This window comes from Vicugna pacos, chromosome 16 (genome assembly GCF_048564905.1).
Source record: "Vicugna pacos chromosome 16, VicPac4, whole genome shotgun sequence".
Taxonomy (NCBI): Eukaryota; Metazoa; Chordata; class Mammalia; order Artiodactyla; family Camelidae; genus Vicugna; species Vicugna pacos.
The window spans coordinates 44,982,728-44,997,634 of record NC_133002.1 but is presented as its reverse complement, the minus strand read 5'-3'; the positions used below and the strand labels follow the sequence as shown (position 1 = coordinate 44,997,634).

The window sequence follows — 14,907 nt, the reverse complement described above, 5'->3', positions numbered from 1 at the left end:
TTGCTTATATTTTCAGATGCTTGTTCTTAAGGAGAAGAGGGAGACAAGGCTGCCGAGGGTGTTAAGGCTATGCAGGCTATGCAGTAAACTTTTGGGGTGCCATTTATAGATTAATGTGTATGCTCCCCCGTGGAGTTGTGCACTCCAGCGGCTCTGAAAACATTCTCCTTTTGTTGATGTCCTTTACTTTATGGAGTCTAAAGTGAACATTATTTACTGTCATCTCAGCCAGTGATTGACTAGGAAAAGGCAAAGTACGGCATGAAGAGCACTGGTTTGGGTTCTGGTCTTTAGCCCCATTAGTACTTTCTGTGAGATCTTAAAAGTCACATCTGTATCGACTGTCACTTATAAGAAATAGGGAAGTGGATGGTTTTTGGCTGGAGCAAATGAAGCCATGTGAAACCTATTGGCCATAACACAGTTATCAGAGAGAGAGTGTGTGTGTGTGTGTTTGGGAAAGGGGTGGAGAGGGTTTGCCCTCAATTGGGCAACCCAGCACCCCAGTGTTTGAGACTCTAAGGTGCTGCTTTTCCAGGCCTTTCCCAAGTTTGCAGTGGAATTAATAACTGCAATTTCTTGGCTTTTTAAGAACTGGAAAATAAGATTCTGATCTGAAAGCAGATGCTGCCTCATGATAGAGGTCTTTGAGCTCTGGTTGAGGAGTTAAATGGACTTGAATAGTTAGGATCCACCTGCTTTTATTATTTCATTCTATCCTGACAGACCTAAATTAAGGCCTATTCATAGTCTCAGTCTTTTCATATGAAACAACTCATAAAATAACTTCCCCAAAGTCATAGGAGTCACAGATCTGAAGTAGAAACTAGAACCCACTTCTCCAAACTACTTCAGTACTCTGTCCAACACACAAATTACTAATTGCCCACTGGAAAATATCTCTATGTAGGTACCATTGATCATCAGGGAATTTTGAGCCTTTGGGAAATTATTAGTCTAGAGCAGGCGGCCTGGTTGTTGATTAAACAGAGCTGCCAGTGGTTAGTGTTAGAGCACACAAGGTTAGATGTATAGAAGTGAAGCAATGACCAGCAAATAAAGAATGTGCAGTGAGGCCGTGTTAACTTCACAGGTAGGTAAGCATGGCTCAATAGATAGAGGACTTAAGAAGACAAACAGCTCATTTGTCTCTGGAGATTTAAAAAAATAATGACATTCCATTGTTGCAGGGAGACCAATTTATTATTCAGAGGCAAACAAGTTGGAGAGAAATTTTTGTTCAACCACACTGCGATAGACACCAGAGCAAGGTATTACCTTATTACATACACAGGAAGGCTGGAGGAGCTGGATACATTTGTTTTTGATGTGTTAGTATCTTTTATTGTTTGTTTCAATGATACTCCACTTTTCCTTCAAACTTTTGCCTTCCTGGATACTTTAGAGCATAATTATTTGGATGTCTTAAAACCCTATCACTTTGGCACAGTTATTTTCATTAAAATTTTTATGTCATGTCCCAACTCCCAGAATTTGGATCAGGTCTGTGATCTGACCCACAAGCCCCTAAACCAACCGAAGTCTTTACAACCCACTGAGCTCATTAGTGTTATTTCAGTTTACCCACTCTCGGATGAAAAGAGACATTATATCTAATCTAGACCACCTTTATTTCTCAGCACATCCCCTCCATGATGTGTGCCAAGTGGCAGTCTAGCCTGCATATCCCTCCAATGATGTGAGACTTCCTGTTTCCTGAGGCATTCCTTCCATCTCTGGGCACTCCCTAGGTAAAACTCCTCAATTTTAGCTCTGCAAACTAAGATAACTCATGAGAACTTTCTGATGTCATCCTTTGTGGCTTGGCTGTAGAGTCACTAATGCTCATTGATATCATTTGGCACGTTTTGCCACAGTGGCCAAGTGTATCTGCTTGTTTAAACAGGGAGGGAAATTTATACTAAAGTTTAGTTCTAAAGGAAGAAACCTTGACATTACTAAGAGTGACTGACAAAGGATCTTGCAGTCTGGGTGGAAGATGAGCACAGAGGACCTTCTGACTCTGACGTGGTTTTGAGGTTATTTATAAAGCCAAGATGACACTTCCTGTGTAGACCTCTTTTCTAACAGTACTCAAGTCTTAGCAAAGATGTCTTCACTGAAAATAGAGATGATGTCTTCTCAAAATGAGGATTTGATGCTATGTTTTTCATATTGTCATCTCTGGCCAAGCTACCTTAGAGACCCATCTATAAATACATAAAATACTAAATCTTTGAGAGAATTAAGTTATAGCTTAGCACAGGCTTTGGTATCAGAGGTCAGAGCTTAGTAAAACTCAAAGAAACCTTCAGAAGCAGCTGTCTGCTTCCTGTATTCTGATCCAGTGGGTGGAGACACAGAACTCAGTTTCTCCTTCTGAGATAATGCTACCTTTATTGTCATTGGGTTGTTTCTGTTTTTGTCTTTGTTTTTCCTTTTACCATTTGAAGGTATTTATAAATAATGAAGAGATCAAAAGGGAGGCAAGCAAGTGAATGAGGCCTGAGAGGATTGTAAAGATTCACTACCTGGAAAGTTCCCAACTCAGTGGTATTTCTTTGGTTTTTGTTTGTTGTTTATTTCTTGCTTCCTCAAACTTGTAACTTGTCAGTTTGTTCAAGGGCCATGCAATCTCTCAGAATGTGTGCCTGGGGTTCCTCCAGCTGGTTTCATATAATTAGCCGTTAACCAAAGCAGAGCCAATTTGGGTGATTCCTTCATCGGTAGACTGAAAGACAGGGTCACCCAAACCTGCTTGGACAGGGACTACACTTTCTTGGCAAAAATGAGCTTTCATTAAATGGTGATGAGAAGATGAGAGAGAAGGAGCTTCCTGAGATCAGCTGAGTATATCTGGCACAGGCACAAGGGGCATGGAGGACAAATACTTAAGGGTTAGGTCATTAAGGCTGTGGATCCAAGGGAATCAATGGAGCCTGGATTAGGGCTATTCTGCTGTTCTGAGAGCTTTAAGACTATAGGTGAAAAAAAAAAAAACGATGTATGTATAAAATAATGTATGTATTTTCTCCTACCTCACCACCACAAGCTTTCTTTCCTATAAAAAAGGAACCACAATTTCTCCAAAAACTATTATCTTAAAGAACCAGAGTCTGAGGTATCTGGCCTAGAGAAACAATCTACATTTTAGCCCTTAGAGGCCCATTAACCCTGGGAAGGGTGGGGGATGGGGTGTTAAAAAAACACTAGACTGCTTCCCATTTTGCCGTGAGCTCTGAATGATTGTAGGATCTTGCATCTGGGACTGCAGAACCTAATTAACCGAAATCTCCACTGTACCAGATGCTAGGGGAGAGGGGTGGCCAGATGTCAGTAATTCTTCTTCACCAAGATTCATACCACAGCTGTTAACCAGAAGTAGAACAGCTTCTTTAGGGTTCACTCCCTTGTTATTTCTCCTGCTTACAAATGGTTGAAAGAATTTTAGATGAAAAATGTGAGTTTCTTTTGTATAGCACAGGGAACTAGGTTCAATAGCTTGTAATAACCTCTAATGGAAAAATATATGAAAAAGAATGTATGTATGTATGTATGTATGTGCATGAATGGGACATTGTGCTGTACACCAGAGACTGACACATTGTAATTAACTGTACTTCAATTTTTTAAAAAATGTGGAGGAGGAGAAACAAGAAGTGGGGAAGGAGGGAAGTAATTTTTTCATGACAGAATAATGTGCCTTAGACAATTGAGTGTTGTCTGCATTTCAGTTCAGATTCTTGTATAGTTCAAAGTTTCTTCTTATTTGATCTAGAAGAACAAGGATGAGCTAAGATTATACAAACCTGAAAATCATGGCCCCGGGAATTTCATACCAAGCCTTGGGATATGGCTTTTGGTAAACATCTCTCCTCCTTAAAATTGCCAGGATGGAGCTTCCTGTCAAAACAGTTACCCTCTTTCTTGATGACAAATTAAAATAAAGCTACTGGCAAAGCTTTTTTTTTTTTTTTTTTTGGTAACTGGATGTCCTATTGTATTGTGTAATGGCCTAATCCAAACCCATGTTTTGTGGATCTATCTGTACAATGCCTTATTTTATTCTGACCTTCAGCATTAGTCCTCATAAAACCAAAGAGCCAAGTCACTGAGTGGCCAGATCCAGGAGGAAGATTTTTCTGTGTCTACATGGATGTCCTTTTGAATAATTGAGCAGAAAAAGCATGGTATTGTGAAATATCAGTAAATCATTGAGGTAGCTCTAGCCAATCTCCTGGAAATTTTGTTTGTTTTTCTCTGGTCCCAGATGTCCCTCCAGGCTCTGGAGAGGGAAAAGCTAAAGTAGTGTCAGAAACGAGGGCAATGAACCAAAAAACACTTAAGATATGAGGTTTATATTTTTACCACTTAGAGAAAGCCCACATCCCAGGGAAAAAACAACTCTTACTAGAATTCTTTGGAGTAATCCCCTAAAATGTTCCTGGAGGGAGCAGCTAGAGTGTCTGAGAGTCTGGCTCCTTGAGCCATAGTCAAGCAGACTCTGCTTGCAAGGACTTCCTGTTAATAAATCATCCTTGGACTCTCTCCAGTGAGTCTTGAGGTTCTAGCCTAAAGCCCCAGATCAGCCCCACTCCCAATCAGGACTGGCAGAACTTGTCCAAAACACTGGACCTTAGTATTCCAGACACAGGCATTCACACTCTCAACCTTGTCACCCTCACCAACCCAGTCTCAGCACAGCACTTACTGTCTCTGGGCCTTTCTCATAGTCAAGCAAGACTGATGTAGCCACACGGCTCTGTGAGCTGCTTCCATAGTTGCCACCACATGAAGTCAGCAGAGCACCACGACAGCAGGAAAAAAAAGAGGGAAGTGGGACCAAGACACAAACATCCTGTCCCCACTACATCAAGTGGTTCCAGCTTGAGAATCAGGGTCATAGAGCTGATTACTTATGTGGGACAGACCTGCCCAATGGCTCACAAAAACTCATCTTCATCTTCTCTGTAGTCTTTGCTAGTGAGTGAGCATCTTCTCCTGAGTCCAGGGACTTAAATGGTGCTATTCTTTGACTTATGAGGCTGGTGACAGGAAACAGTGACCGGAAACGGGCAGTTGCTGAAACACGATGAGCTGAAATGTATAGAACAGGGCCCAGGCAGGAGTTCTGCTCAGGGGAAAGTGAACACCAGCTTGCTGGAAGTTCCATCTCTTTCCACAGACCAGTTTAAGAGTGAAGGAGCTGAGTCAGCTGGAGCTGCCAGCCGCGTTCAGTCCTCACCACATTCTCAGCATTCAGCCATGACCAGCTCTGTTCTCCCTTGCAGGGCTTGGGGATAGTTCTCGGGTTATGTCTCACCTTGTATATGACCTCTTCCAGCTAAAGATCTCCTCCAGATAGGAAGAGGGAGAGACCTCCCGCTTTGGCAGGGTTCCCCAGCGGCGCCGGCCCCCTAGGCAAGAAGCTCGACGCCTGCTCAGCCCTTTCATCTTCTCTTCCATTCGGAAGAACTCAGTCAAGGCCCGGAAATACTCCAAGATGACTTCGTGGCTCCAGGCTGGCAAGGGCTCTTGGCGCAGGAAGCCACAGTGGCCTCCATGGTGGCTGAGCAGGAGGAAGAAATAGGGGTTGCTGTGAAAGAGTTCAGTTGGCAGAAAGTGGTTTGGGGGCCCGCACACGGGATCATCAGCACTACAGATACACAGCACAGGTACGGCTGCCTCGTCCACATCCCGGAGGGGGTCATTGTGGTCCCAATAGGTGTCCCAGCTGATGGGGAAACTCTTGGTGTGGCAGAAGAGGGTCTCCTCAAACTCTCGCAGGGAACGGCTCCTGAACAGTTTTCCGATGTCCACTGTGTCCTCCAGGGCGGTGGCATACCTGGCAGCAATAAGTTGAATGGAGAAGGTAGGAAAGGGAGGGAAGAATTAGGGAAAAAATTGACAGCAGAAGTCACAGAGTGGCAACCCACAGGCCCGAGTCAGAGGCTTTCTTTGGCCATACAGTCTATTTTAAAACTTCCATTTCATTGTCATCAGTTAAATGCAGCTATCTGGCTTCTTGGGGGAAATAAGGAGATCTGGTGAAATGGGCTAACATTCCCCATGGTAACAATCAAGGTATTTCCTCCCTCCTTCCTGTGTTACAGTTCCTACCAGGCCTGTCATTCATGGCATTATCTGTCCAGCCCCGGGGCATTTGACTTTCCAGCTGCTGAGCTACAGTGACAGCTCTCCTTTTGACTCCAACTTCTGACCCTCTATAGGGAACTTGCAATGAACTGTTACCTCCTGAACCCCTCTTAGAAGAACCCACTGGCTCAAGCCAGCAAAGTGACATTTTACTTTAAGTTGTAGTAGTTAGTTTGTTCTTTGAAAGTTAATATGCTGTCCAGATGATAACAAAGGAGTGTGACCTTGATCATCAGGGCAGGTATTCCTAGAGAGGGCTGAGTGGCAGAGGAAGTGACTGGGAGTGTACTGAATTTACAGGGTGAGTTTCCAAATAGGAACCTGAGAGCAACTGCTCTGGAAAAGAGGGACATTATTGCCATTTCCACCTCCATGGAGAGGTCCTGGAACATTGACAAGGAGGCCAGGATGGGCAGCTCAGAACTTTGTTTGGATTAATCCAGACTTAGCCAGCTGAATTTGGATAGATGCCTTCTGCAAACATTCAAAAAGGTTTGTCCCAAGGTGACAATCCCAAATTTTCATAGGCAGGGCAGTTCCTAAAGGCCCAGGTTTCCTCTCCACTTCCCTCACCTGATCCTCCAGCTGGTACCCAGGGTCAACAGTGATGGTGGTCATTTGGGGATGGAAATTGGCAATTAAGCCATGTGAGAGCATCTTGCCCCTGGACTGTTCTGGCAGCTCTGGGTTGCCATGGAAGCACATGGTCTGTTGTTGAGTTCAGGGCTGACCTTTTCAGAACAAGAAGCAAAATGGGGCAAGGAAAGAAAATCACAGTTGCTACCATGTATTGCTGCCAGGCTAATGCCAGGCCCCTCATTTTCTTTAACTCCTATTATGCTTATAACCATCTTGTATTACTAACTCCACTTAACTGGAGAAGGATGTGAGGCTCAAAGGGGTTAAGTTGCTGGAAATTCAGGATTTGAACCCAAGTGGGTCTGACCCCACATCCCAGGTCTTTCTGCCACACCACACTGTTGCTATTATGTCTTTGACCTCATTCTGCCATCTCCTAGGAAAACAACAGTGTAAGCTGAGGCCTGGTTATTTGCTGTGGGAGTGTCACTTAGGCCTTCTCAGTGGAAAAGTCTCCCCTTTCACCCTGATGGTAGGTTACTACCTTCTAAGAAAATTTTAAAAATTATATTTAAGTATTCTTTAAGTTTTTGCATTAAATATTGAGTACATACCTAGGAATATGAAAGCATTTGTCAGATCTAAAGAATTTTAACAAATACCACCAAATTTTTTATTTCTGTCACCTCCAAGCTCAGAGACCATAAGGAAATATTCTGGACAGATCATCAGTAAGCGACTGCTTCCAGAGCCCTCTTTGCTGACTTCACAAGCTATGGACTAAGTGATGTACATGTCAGGTGCTGCCTTTGCTTCTGGTGGGTCAAGTGCTCAGGTTGCTAGGATACAGTGGGGCTGAAGTGAGGCCAGAGGGCCCCAGGGCAGGAGTCCCTGCTCTAGTTAATGAAGCTGACTGAGTCGTCTGTGGCTTTCAAACCTACTTCCTTTATTCTGTCCAGACTAGAGGGCTTGGACGCGTCAGAAAAACGTGTGAGAACTTTGCCCCAATTGCTCTAAACCTGTTTGATTCAGTACCAGGCAGAGCTGTTTCTCCGTGAGCCCCAAACCTCTAATCCCCTCCCTGCCAATCTGCAGCTTCCGTTACCCACCTGCTGAGGGCGATCTTCTGGTGGAGCAGAAAGCCCCGCTCGTAGGGCCAGGGCAGTCCGGCCTCAAACCACTCGCGGCATCGTAGCACGGGCGAGATGCAGGCGGCGCCGGTCACGTAGCTGGAGGAGCCACACTCACCCAGGTAAGACAGCAGCAGCGCCGAGCCTGAGCCTTCGCTCACCGCGAACAGCGGAGCCGCGGGGTGTCGGAAGCGGATGTAAGTGATGGCCTCCTTGAGGTCGGACGGGTCCCCGAAAGGCTGCAGCCGAGGGCTGACCAGCGGGCAGTCGTGGTGGCCTCGACGGTGGAAGATGACCGGGTAGTAGCCGCGTTCCAGGGCCAGCAGGCAGAAGCCGAGGACGTTGCGGGTGAGCCGTCCCCACGCATTGGGGATCACCAGCAGCACTGCCGGGAGGCCCCCGGCGTTGGTGACCCGATGGCTCCGGGCACAAGGTCCCACGACCCAGTCCAGGGCCACCAGCCCGTCGTCCGCCAACTGCAGGTACTCCCGGGCCAGCTCAGGCCCCGGCCCCACTGGCAGCACGAAGTGACAGAGGGTCTGCAGGTGGGGTCCGGAGAGCCAGGACCGCGGGCCGGGTTCCAGCGCCGCCGAGCGTCGAAAGGCGCGCAACAGGCACTGGGCCAGCGCCGACGGCTTACAGATAAGCCTGCATCCTCCCGGCAGCGGCTCACGCCCGTCGCTTAACTGATCTGCGGGGCTTCGGCCATACACCTCCTCTTTGTGGCCCTGGCCCCCGGCCCCCGGCAAGGTCCTCGCTCCGACGGCGAGCCTCCCGGGGCGCCGCAGCCACGGGGCGAGAAGGCCAAGCAGAGCGAGAGCGGCCAACATTACGAGGGCGGCGCCCCACGGCGGCATCGCGAGGCGGGAGAGTCCCCAGCGAGCGGTGGGCGGCAGTGCGGGGACGTACCCTCCGCGAGCTCCCGGCTCTGCCCGCGGCTCCGCCCGGCCCCGGCGGCTGCCCAGGGCCTTTCCGCGCTGGGGGGCGGGGCGGGGGGGCCGCGCTCCGGATTGGCCGCGGCCCCGCAGAGGCAGCCAGTTCGGACCCGGCTCCCCTCACCCGCCCCCCATTCCCGCCCCCGGCCCTTTGTACAGCGATTGCGACAAGCGGGAGCAGAAGGTGAAAGGAGCCGAGGCCACGGAGAGGGAGCGAGGATGCGCTGGCGAGCGGGAAGGGAGTGGGGAGGGCAGCGAGCCGAGGAGTGGGGTGTGGGCAGCAGAGAAGTGGGGGAGACTCGGAGACTGAGGCTTGGGGGACGACGATGAGTCTCAGAGTCCTCTGTCCCCGTCCCTCCACCCCGTGGGGTGTGTAGGGTGTGTAGCTGCCGGGGAGACCCTGCGTCGCTGCGCCCTCAGGAGCCGCTATAGAGAAGTAGCAAAAGGAAGACGTGAATAAACCGCAGCTCCCGGCGTGGGCTCCCGGGCTTCCGCCGGGCGCCTTGCAACTGCAGCTGGAGCCACCAACCGCGTCTCCGTCCCCGAACTCGGCTGTGCTCTCTGACCTCCATGTTTGTCTTGGCTCCGCGGGCATCCCCAACTGTCCAGTAACCTGGTCAGGCAGGGGTCCGGCTCGGCCAGCGAGAGCCAGCACAGGCGTCGTGCCCCGACGGCGGGTTTGCAGCGGGAGGCTAGAGAGCCAGGGAATACTCATTCCCTTTCCTGCATCAGTACGCTGTCCCGATCCCCCTGGGAGTGTGGGACTCCCCTGGAACCTGGCTTCAGGTAGAGGAAATCAACACCGCTCCCCAGGAAGCACTTCCCTAAAAGAAACAGCCCCAAACCTCCGACGATAAGGTGGTGGAAAAGAAGTACTCAGGTGCCCTTCCAGGGGCGACCTGGCCATGTCAGGGAATAAATCACAGTCCATCAATTCAGTAACTGGCAATTACTGGGGAACGAGAGAAGGATAAATCCCCCCATGTAAATCATGTGGGAGACGTTTTTGCTCTATTTCAAAGTTTTGGGTTATGCATCTCAATCTTCACCCTCCACTTGTTTTCCCATCTTTCCTCAAAATTCTGAGCTGGGCCAAAAAGAAGGGCAGCGGGGAGAAGGCAGGAGAGTAGGCGCCTCGCTTCAGGGGATGTCCGGCTTTCGCTCTCTGCTGGGGGTGAGGCCTGTGCTTCCTCTACCTCACGGTGACCAAGGTCTCCTGGGACCCCGCTGACCACCGCTGAGCTAACCACGAGAGCGGAGGCTGACGTGGGGAGCAAAGCAGCCCCCAGCCCGGCTCCAGTTTTCCGGGATTTCTGGGCCTGGGGAGGGTGGAAGCCTGATGAGACCTTCCAAGGCTCCTCCAGGTTCGGGCGCTATTTGCGAGAGCAGGAGTGGGATGAGCTGAAGGGGACCCTTTAGAGCGGCGACCTTCTTCTTTCCACAGCTCGGACTTCGTGATTCTGCCCCTCTTCAATTTGCAGGTCACATCGATGAGTCTGAAGCAGGTTTGCCGAAGGGGCGGACCCATCTTCCGTCTGGGCCATACGGTTCACAGGGATCTCATTTCCCTCCCTTCTCCCGGCTCCACGATCCCACCCATGCGCTGCAGCTGCGCCCTGCAGGCCGCGGAGACCCGCTGGGACCAGTGCCAGGGCGAAGGAGGTGGTCCCGCCTGCCTCCCAACGCAGTGCGCAGGACACCGGCTCTCACACAACTTTTCCGGCTCGGGGTTGAGGACGCGTGCGCGCAGGATCTGGGGCTGTGGGCGGGCACTGGGGCGGGGCGGGGACGCGGCGGGAGCGACCCTGAGCTGCGGGGCGGGGCGAGGCGAGGGGCGCGCGCGCCTGGGGATTCGGAGCGCGCGGTCTGAGGAGGGGGTGGGACGGCGCGCGCGCGAGCCCTGGTCTACGTGGGCACGCGGGCGGCGCGAGGGCGCGGGGGCAGGGCGAGGCGGCGCTCGCTCCCTCGCTTGCCGGGCTGCGGGCTGCGGGCTGCGGGCTGGGCTGGGTCGGGCCGGGATGGCGCCTCCTCCGCCTCCGCCCCAGCTGCTGCTCCTGGCAGCGCTGGCGGGGCTCCTGGGTCCCAGTGAGGTAAGGCGACCCGCTCTCGAGAAGCCTTCGGCCCGGGATCTCAAAGCTCTTTGCCGAAAGTTCGTCCTGAAAGGAGTAGCGTGCGGAGATGGGACTAGGAGTTCTCCCCCGGCGGGCTGGGCCTGGGAGGGAGAGGGCCGGGCCCTCGCCAAGGCCAAACGCCCCAGCTCTTCTGCGCCTTGAGCCTACAGGTGGTGGCTGAGCCGGCAGAGGAGGCGGGAACCCGTTGTTCCGAGGGCTTGTGGCCTCTGCCCCCACAGGTAGGGGCCTGGAGGGCGGTGGGAGAGAGGGGTGTGCAGGGGTAGCCCAGTCCCACCCAGCTACCGTCTGCACCTCTGCCAGTTCCTCCGGTCCTCAAATCACCAGCGCCTCCATCCCAACGTGATGCTGTGGGCCTGCTGTCTCTCTCCGCTCCCAATGAGTTCCCCAGGGGCTCTAAGCTGTCTTCTACCCCCATGTATAGGTATCACCAAGAGTAACCTACACACGGATGAGCCCGCGGCAGGTAAGTACAAGTAGGAGGCATCCCTGGTGTCTGCACTGAAAATAGCGAGCTCCTTGTAGGCTTTTTCTGCTCACCGGCACAGTTCTTTACCACTTCCCTGGGGAAGAAGCAATGTTCTTAGTCCCAGGACAGTAAGCCATAGTCTTTTGTCCTGTGCAGTGCTGTGTCAGGAATGCTGTTGAGTAGCTGGCTGTATGGGCAGGAGGCTGCAAGAGGAACTCTGAAGGTAGCAGGAAAAAACAACCTATTCTCCAGCTCTGCTGTGTGACTTTGGAAGTCTCCTGACTTCTCTGGAGCCCAGTTTTGTGTAAGGGAGGTTATTAGTAATGTCTGTCCCCATTAGGAGTAAACAAATACTGTGGGACAGCACTTAGGAAAATAGGAAGCTGTAAGGAGTGTAGGTACCTCAGGTTACCAACCAAACTGTGGGTTCACCTTGTGTGGCTGCCTGTTTTCATTGCCAGTGGTCAGATAGCTTCTCCGTCCCTAGGGTTTTCCTTTTAAAATATCTAACTTTTTTTGCTCCTTGTAATAGCTCCAAGCCAAAAGAGCTCATGCAACCTACCTGATTCCTTTCCCCAAGCAGCCCTTTCATTCCACTGTTCAGAAACCAGTGGCTCCTTATTTTCCACTTTATCATGGCCATACTTCCCTGTCTGGTTTTTCAGGCTCTACCTAGTTAAGTAAACCTCGTCCAACCTCTCCAAATCTTTGGTTCCTCTCCAATCATATTGGTCTGCTCACCACACATATGAGTGCTAGGCTTATTCCCATGGCTGTACCACTGTTCCCGCTTATTCTCCACCCCTGGCCTGTCCTGACTTGAAGGAGGCAGCTCTGGGCCCTCCTGCCATCCATCCCCTTCCATCTTCAAAGCCCAGTGCAGGAGTCAGCTCTCCTTTGAGACTTTTCCTAATCATATCAGCCCTCATCTGTCACCTTCTCCGAATTTGTGTAATGTTTATCATTACCTTTTATACTTTAACAACTAATCACTTTGAATTTTGTTAGTTTGCGCTTTCATTTGCATTAATTCTGTTTCCCTGAGTTTCCTTTACATTCCCTGCAAGCTGAGTCCAGGTGTTCTCTTTTGGCATCTCCTCCAGCACCTGGCACAAGAGCTGTGTCAGGTCAGCTCAATCAAAGAATAATTAATAATTGATGAAGTGTTTCCATCCTGAGATTGTGCTCCTGCTGCCTATGTTCCCTGTATTTGGATGCTTTGGGAGATTAAATATGTAGATAAGGTCAATACACAGAAGACCTGGTCTCTAGTTGAGGGGTGCTTACCCTCTAGAGCGGGGACCTGTAGAGCCATTGTGGCAGGTCCAGAGGAATAAAGCTAAAGAATGTCGTCTGAGTCTGACGGGGTTAACCACGCCTGCTGTCATGAAAGTTGTGAGCATTGCTGGAGAGGAGGGATGAAAGGAACACTTGGAGGCAAGAGAGAGTGCACACCAGTATCCCTTTATCCTTTCCTGAGCCCTGAAGTGGAAGGAGCATCTGGCCATCCTGGGAGCCCTTTAAGCTGGCCCTCCAGGATGGGAGAACTTGGGATTCTCAGCGAGGGACCCTGGCTTAATATTTCCACGCCTTTCCTACAGGCTGAGGATGTCAACTTCCTCTACCACCCTTGTGTCCACCCCTGGCTGAAGTTGCAGCTTGCTCTCCTAGCCCATATTTGTGTGGCCCAGCCCTCACTGGTGCCTGACTCCAGCCTCACTCAGGATCGGGTAAGTGGTTGATGAAAGGTGGTTGTCTGGCACTGGCAGAGGCTGCAGCCCCATGTGCAGGGCAAGGGAAATTCAGGGGCTTCCTCTTGCTTGTTCCTCACCATCTTAGCACTAACAGTTATCTCCTTTCCTAGCCCCTGGTGCTGGCAGCATGGGGGGTGGTGCTGGAGATGGCATGGGTGGAGCCAGCCTGGGCTGCCCACTGGCTGAAGAGAAGGCGGCAGAGGAAGCAGAGGAAGAAGGCACGGTTTCGCTCTGACAGTTTTTCTGGGCCCTGTTCCTTGGTGTCACTGCCGGGCAGAGGGAGGCTGTGCTGGAGAGGGTGTGTGCAGGTGAGGGGTGCTGGCCCAGGCTTGGTAAGTGGTGGGGTCATTGGGTTATCTGGGCAGAGAAAGGGTGACTGCTGTCTCTTCTCTTCGTAGGCCCCAGCTTTGGCCTTTGCTCTGCGAAGCTGGCGGCCCCCAGGCACAGAGGTGGTATCAAGAGGCCCTAGGCAGTTCTTTCCTAGTGGTGCCAAGAGGCGTGGGCTTCGTGCTGCCCTGGGTCTCCAGCCCACCCCCTCAGCGCTGAGGTTCCCCTCTGTATCCCCATGGAGCTTGAAGGCCAAACAGCCCATGTTAGGACCCCAAAGTGAAGGGGGAAATGCCCCATCTGTGCCCACAGTCCCCTTGCTGCCTGGAGAGCCTGGAGGCAATGCCAGCTCCAGGATAGAGGCTCAGGTGCCCAAAGGGCAAAGCAGCCCAGGGGGCTGTGCCTGTCCAAATCAGGCTTCTGCAGCCCCTCGGGCAGCAGCGCCTCCTCAGGCAGCCCGGGGCCCCACCCCCCGCACAGAGGAGGCTGCCTGGGCTGCCATGGCCCTGACCTTCCTGTTGGTGCTGCTCACCCTGGCCACGCTCTGCACACGGCTGCACCGAAACTTCCGACGTGGGGAGAGCATCTACTGGGAGCCCACAGTGGACAGCCGGGACACAGTGGCTGGTGAGAAGTGCCCCCTCCTCATCCACCCAGGCCCATCCCCACATGGCTTCCCTGCGCCTGATCGCTCCCCACCCTGTCTGTAGCCGTACTGAAGCGGAGGCTGCTGTTGCCCCCTCGCCGGGTCAAACGCTCACGCAGGAGACCCCTCCTACCGCCCACACCGGACAGCGGCCCGGATGGGGACAGCTCCGAGTGACCTGCTCCAGGCCTGCCACTGTGGCAGGCCGGGCTCCTCCTCCCGCCCGAGGCCGCGACCTCTGCCACGTGGACCGCGCGCAGGGCCGCCCCCTGGTGGCCAGATGGAGCAGTCCTGCCTAAGCGCTGCAAAGGGGCTCGTCCTTGGTGTGTGGTTAGCTGAAATGGGGGTGGGGTGGGGAGAAAAAGGAGCTGTTTTAACCTCCATTGTCAAGACTCCCATGTTTTTCCTATTAAATTATTTTAGTAGATCCTGGAGTTGAGCTTGGGCATCTGCCACAGACACACTGGCTCCCACCTGGGACACTGTCCTATGCCATTTAGGTTGTGTCTGAGGTAGGGGGTTTATAAAATCAAGTTGGGCACCCATTGACTTGCCTCCTGTTGCCAACCTGGCCTGAGAGGCTGGGTTTTAGGAGCGTGGTAGACCCCGCCTCCCACCACCATGGGTTGCTCCTGGTAGGGGAATGGTGGTGGTAGTTACTGAAACATTGTTATTTCCAGGACTCCTTCTCTAAAAGACAACACAGGGGCTTCCCTTCCCTCAAGGACAGGGACTGGAGCAGTCGTGGTCTTCACTTGCTTCATACTTTTGCCAGGTTGGTC

The 14,907-nt window shown here is 51.7% G+C and overlaps 2 protein-coding genes across 4 annotated transcripts; one reads left to right on the top strand and one right to left on the bottom strand.

Moving 5' to 3' along the window:
* Window positions 1-3,977: 3,977 nt before the first annotated feature.
* ABHD15 (abhydrolase domain containing 15) lies at window positions 3,978-10,274 on the bottom strand. Its single transcript, XM_031685350.2, has 2 exons — window positions 7,845-10,274; window positions 3,978-5,845 (listed from the first exon to the last, which is right to left on the bottom strand). The coding sequence occupies exons 1-2, from the start codon at window positions 8,720-8,722 to the stop codon at window positions 5,320-5,322; spliced, it is 1,404 nt and encodes a 467-aa protein (XP_031541210.1). The 5' UTR covers window positions 8,723-10,274; the 3' UTR covers window positions 3,978-5,319.
* Window positions 10,275-10,652: 378 nt separating this feature from the next.
* On the top strand, window positions 10,653-14,547 carry TP53I13 (tumor protein p53 inducible protein 13). Of its 3 annotated transcripts, none has more exons than XM_072939137.1 (7): window positions 10,653-10,890; window positions 11,082-11,150; window positions 11,354-11,395; window positions 13,000-13,128; window positions 13,263-13,370; window positions 13,551-14,106; window positions 14,190-14,547. In XM_072939137.1, the coding sequence occupies exons 1-7, from the start codon at window positions 10,819-10,821 to the stop codon at window positions 14,300-14,302; spliced, it is 1,089 nt and encodes a 362-aa protein (XP_072795238.1). In that variant the 5' UTR covers window positions 10,653-10,818; the 3' UTR covers window positions 14,303-14,547. The 3 variants fall into 3 exon arrangements, with proteins under 3 accessions (XP_072795238.1, XP_072795239.1, XP_072795237.1); XM_072939136.1 differs by having other exon boundaries at window positions 10,658-10,890; window positions 13,263-13,460; window positions 14,190-14,546; XM_072939138.1 differs by lacking the exon at window positions 13,263-13,370.
* Window positions 14,548-14,907: the final 360 nt, after the last annotated feature.

What these genes read in the sequence shown, in the direction of transcription:
- TP53I13 (XM_072939136.1), top strand. Translation starts at nt 10,819, where the DNA reads ATGGCGCCTCCTCCGCCTCCGCCCCAGCTGCTGCTCCTGGCAGCGCTG. An exon ending in GGCTCCTGGGTCCCAGTGAG is followed by an intron (nt 10,891 to 11,081) that starts GTAAGGCGACCC and finishes TTGAGCCTACAG; the next exon opens with GTGGTGGCTGAGCCGGCAGA. An exon ending in TGTGGCCTCTGCCCCCACAG is followed by an intron (nt 11,151 to 11,353) that starts GTAGGGGCCTGG and finishes CCCCATGTATAG; the next exon opens with GTATCACCAAGAGTAACCTA.
- ABHD15 (XM_031685350.2), bottom strand. Translation starts at nt 8,722, where the DNA reads ATGCCGCCGTGGGGCGCCGCCCTCGTAATGTTGGCCGCTCTCGCTCTG. An exon ending in CAGAAGATCGCCCTCAGCAG is followed by an intron (nt 5,846 to 7,844) that starts GTGGGTAACGGA and finishes TATTGCTGCCAG; the next exon opens with GTATGCCACCGCCCTGGAGG.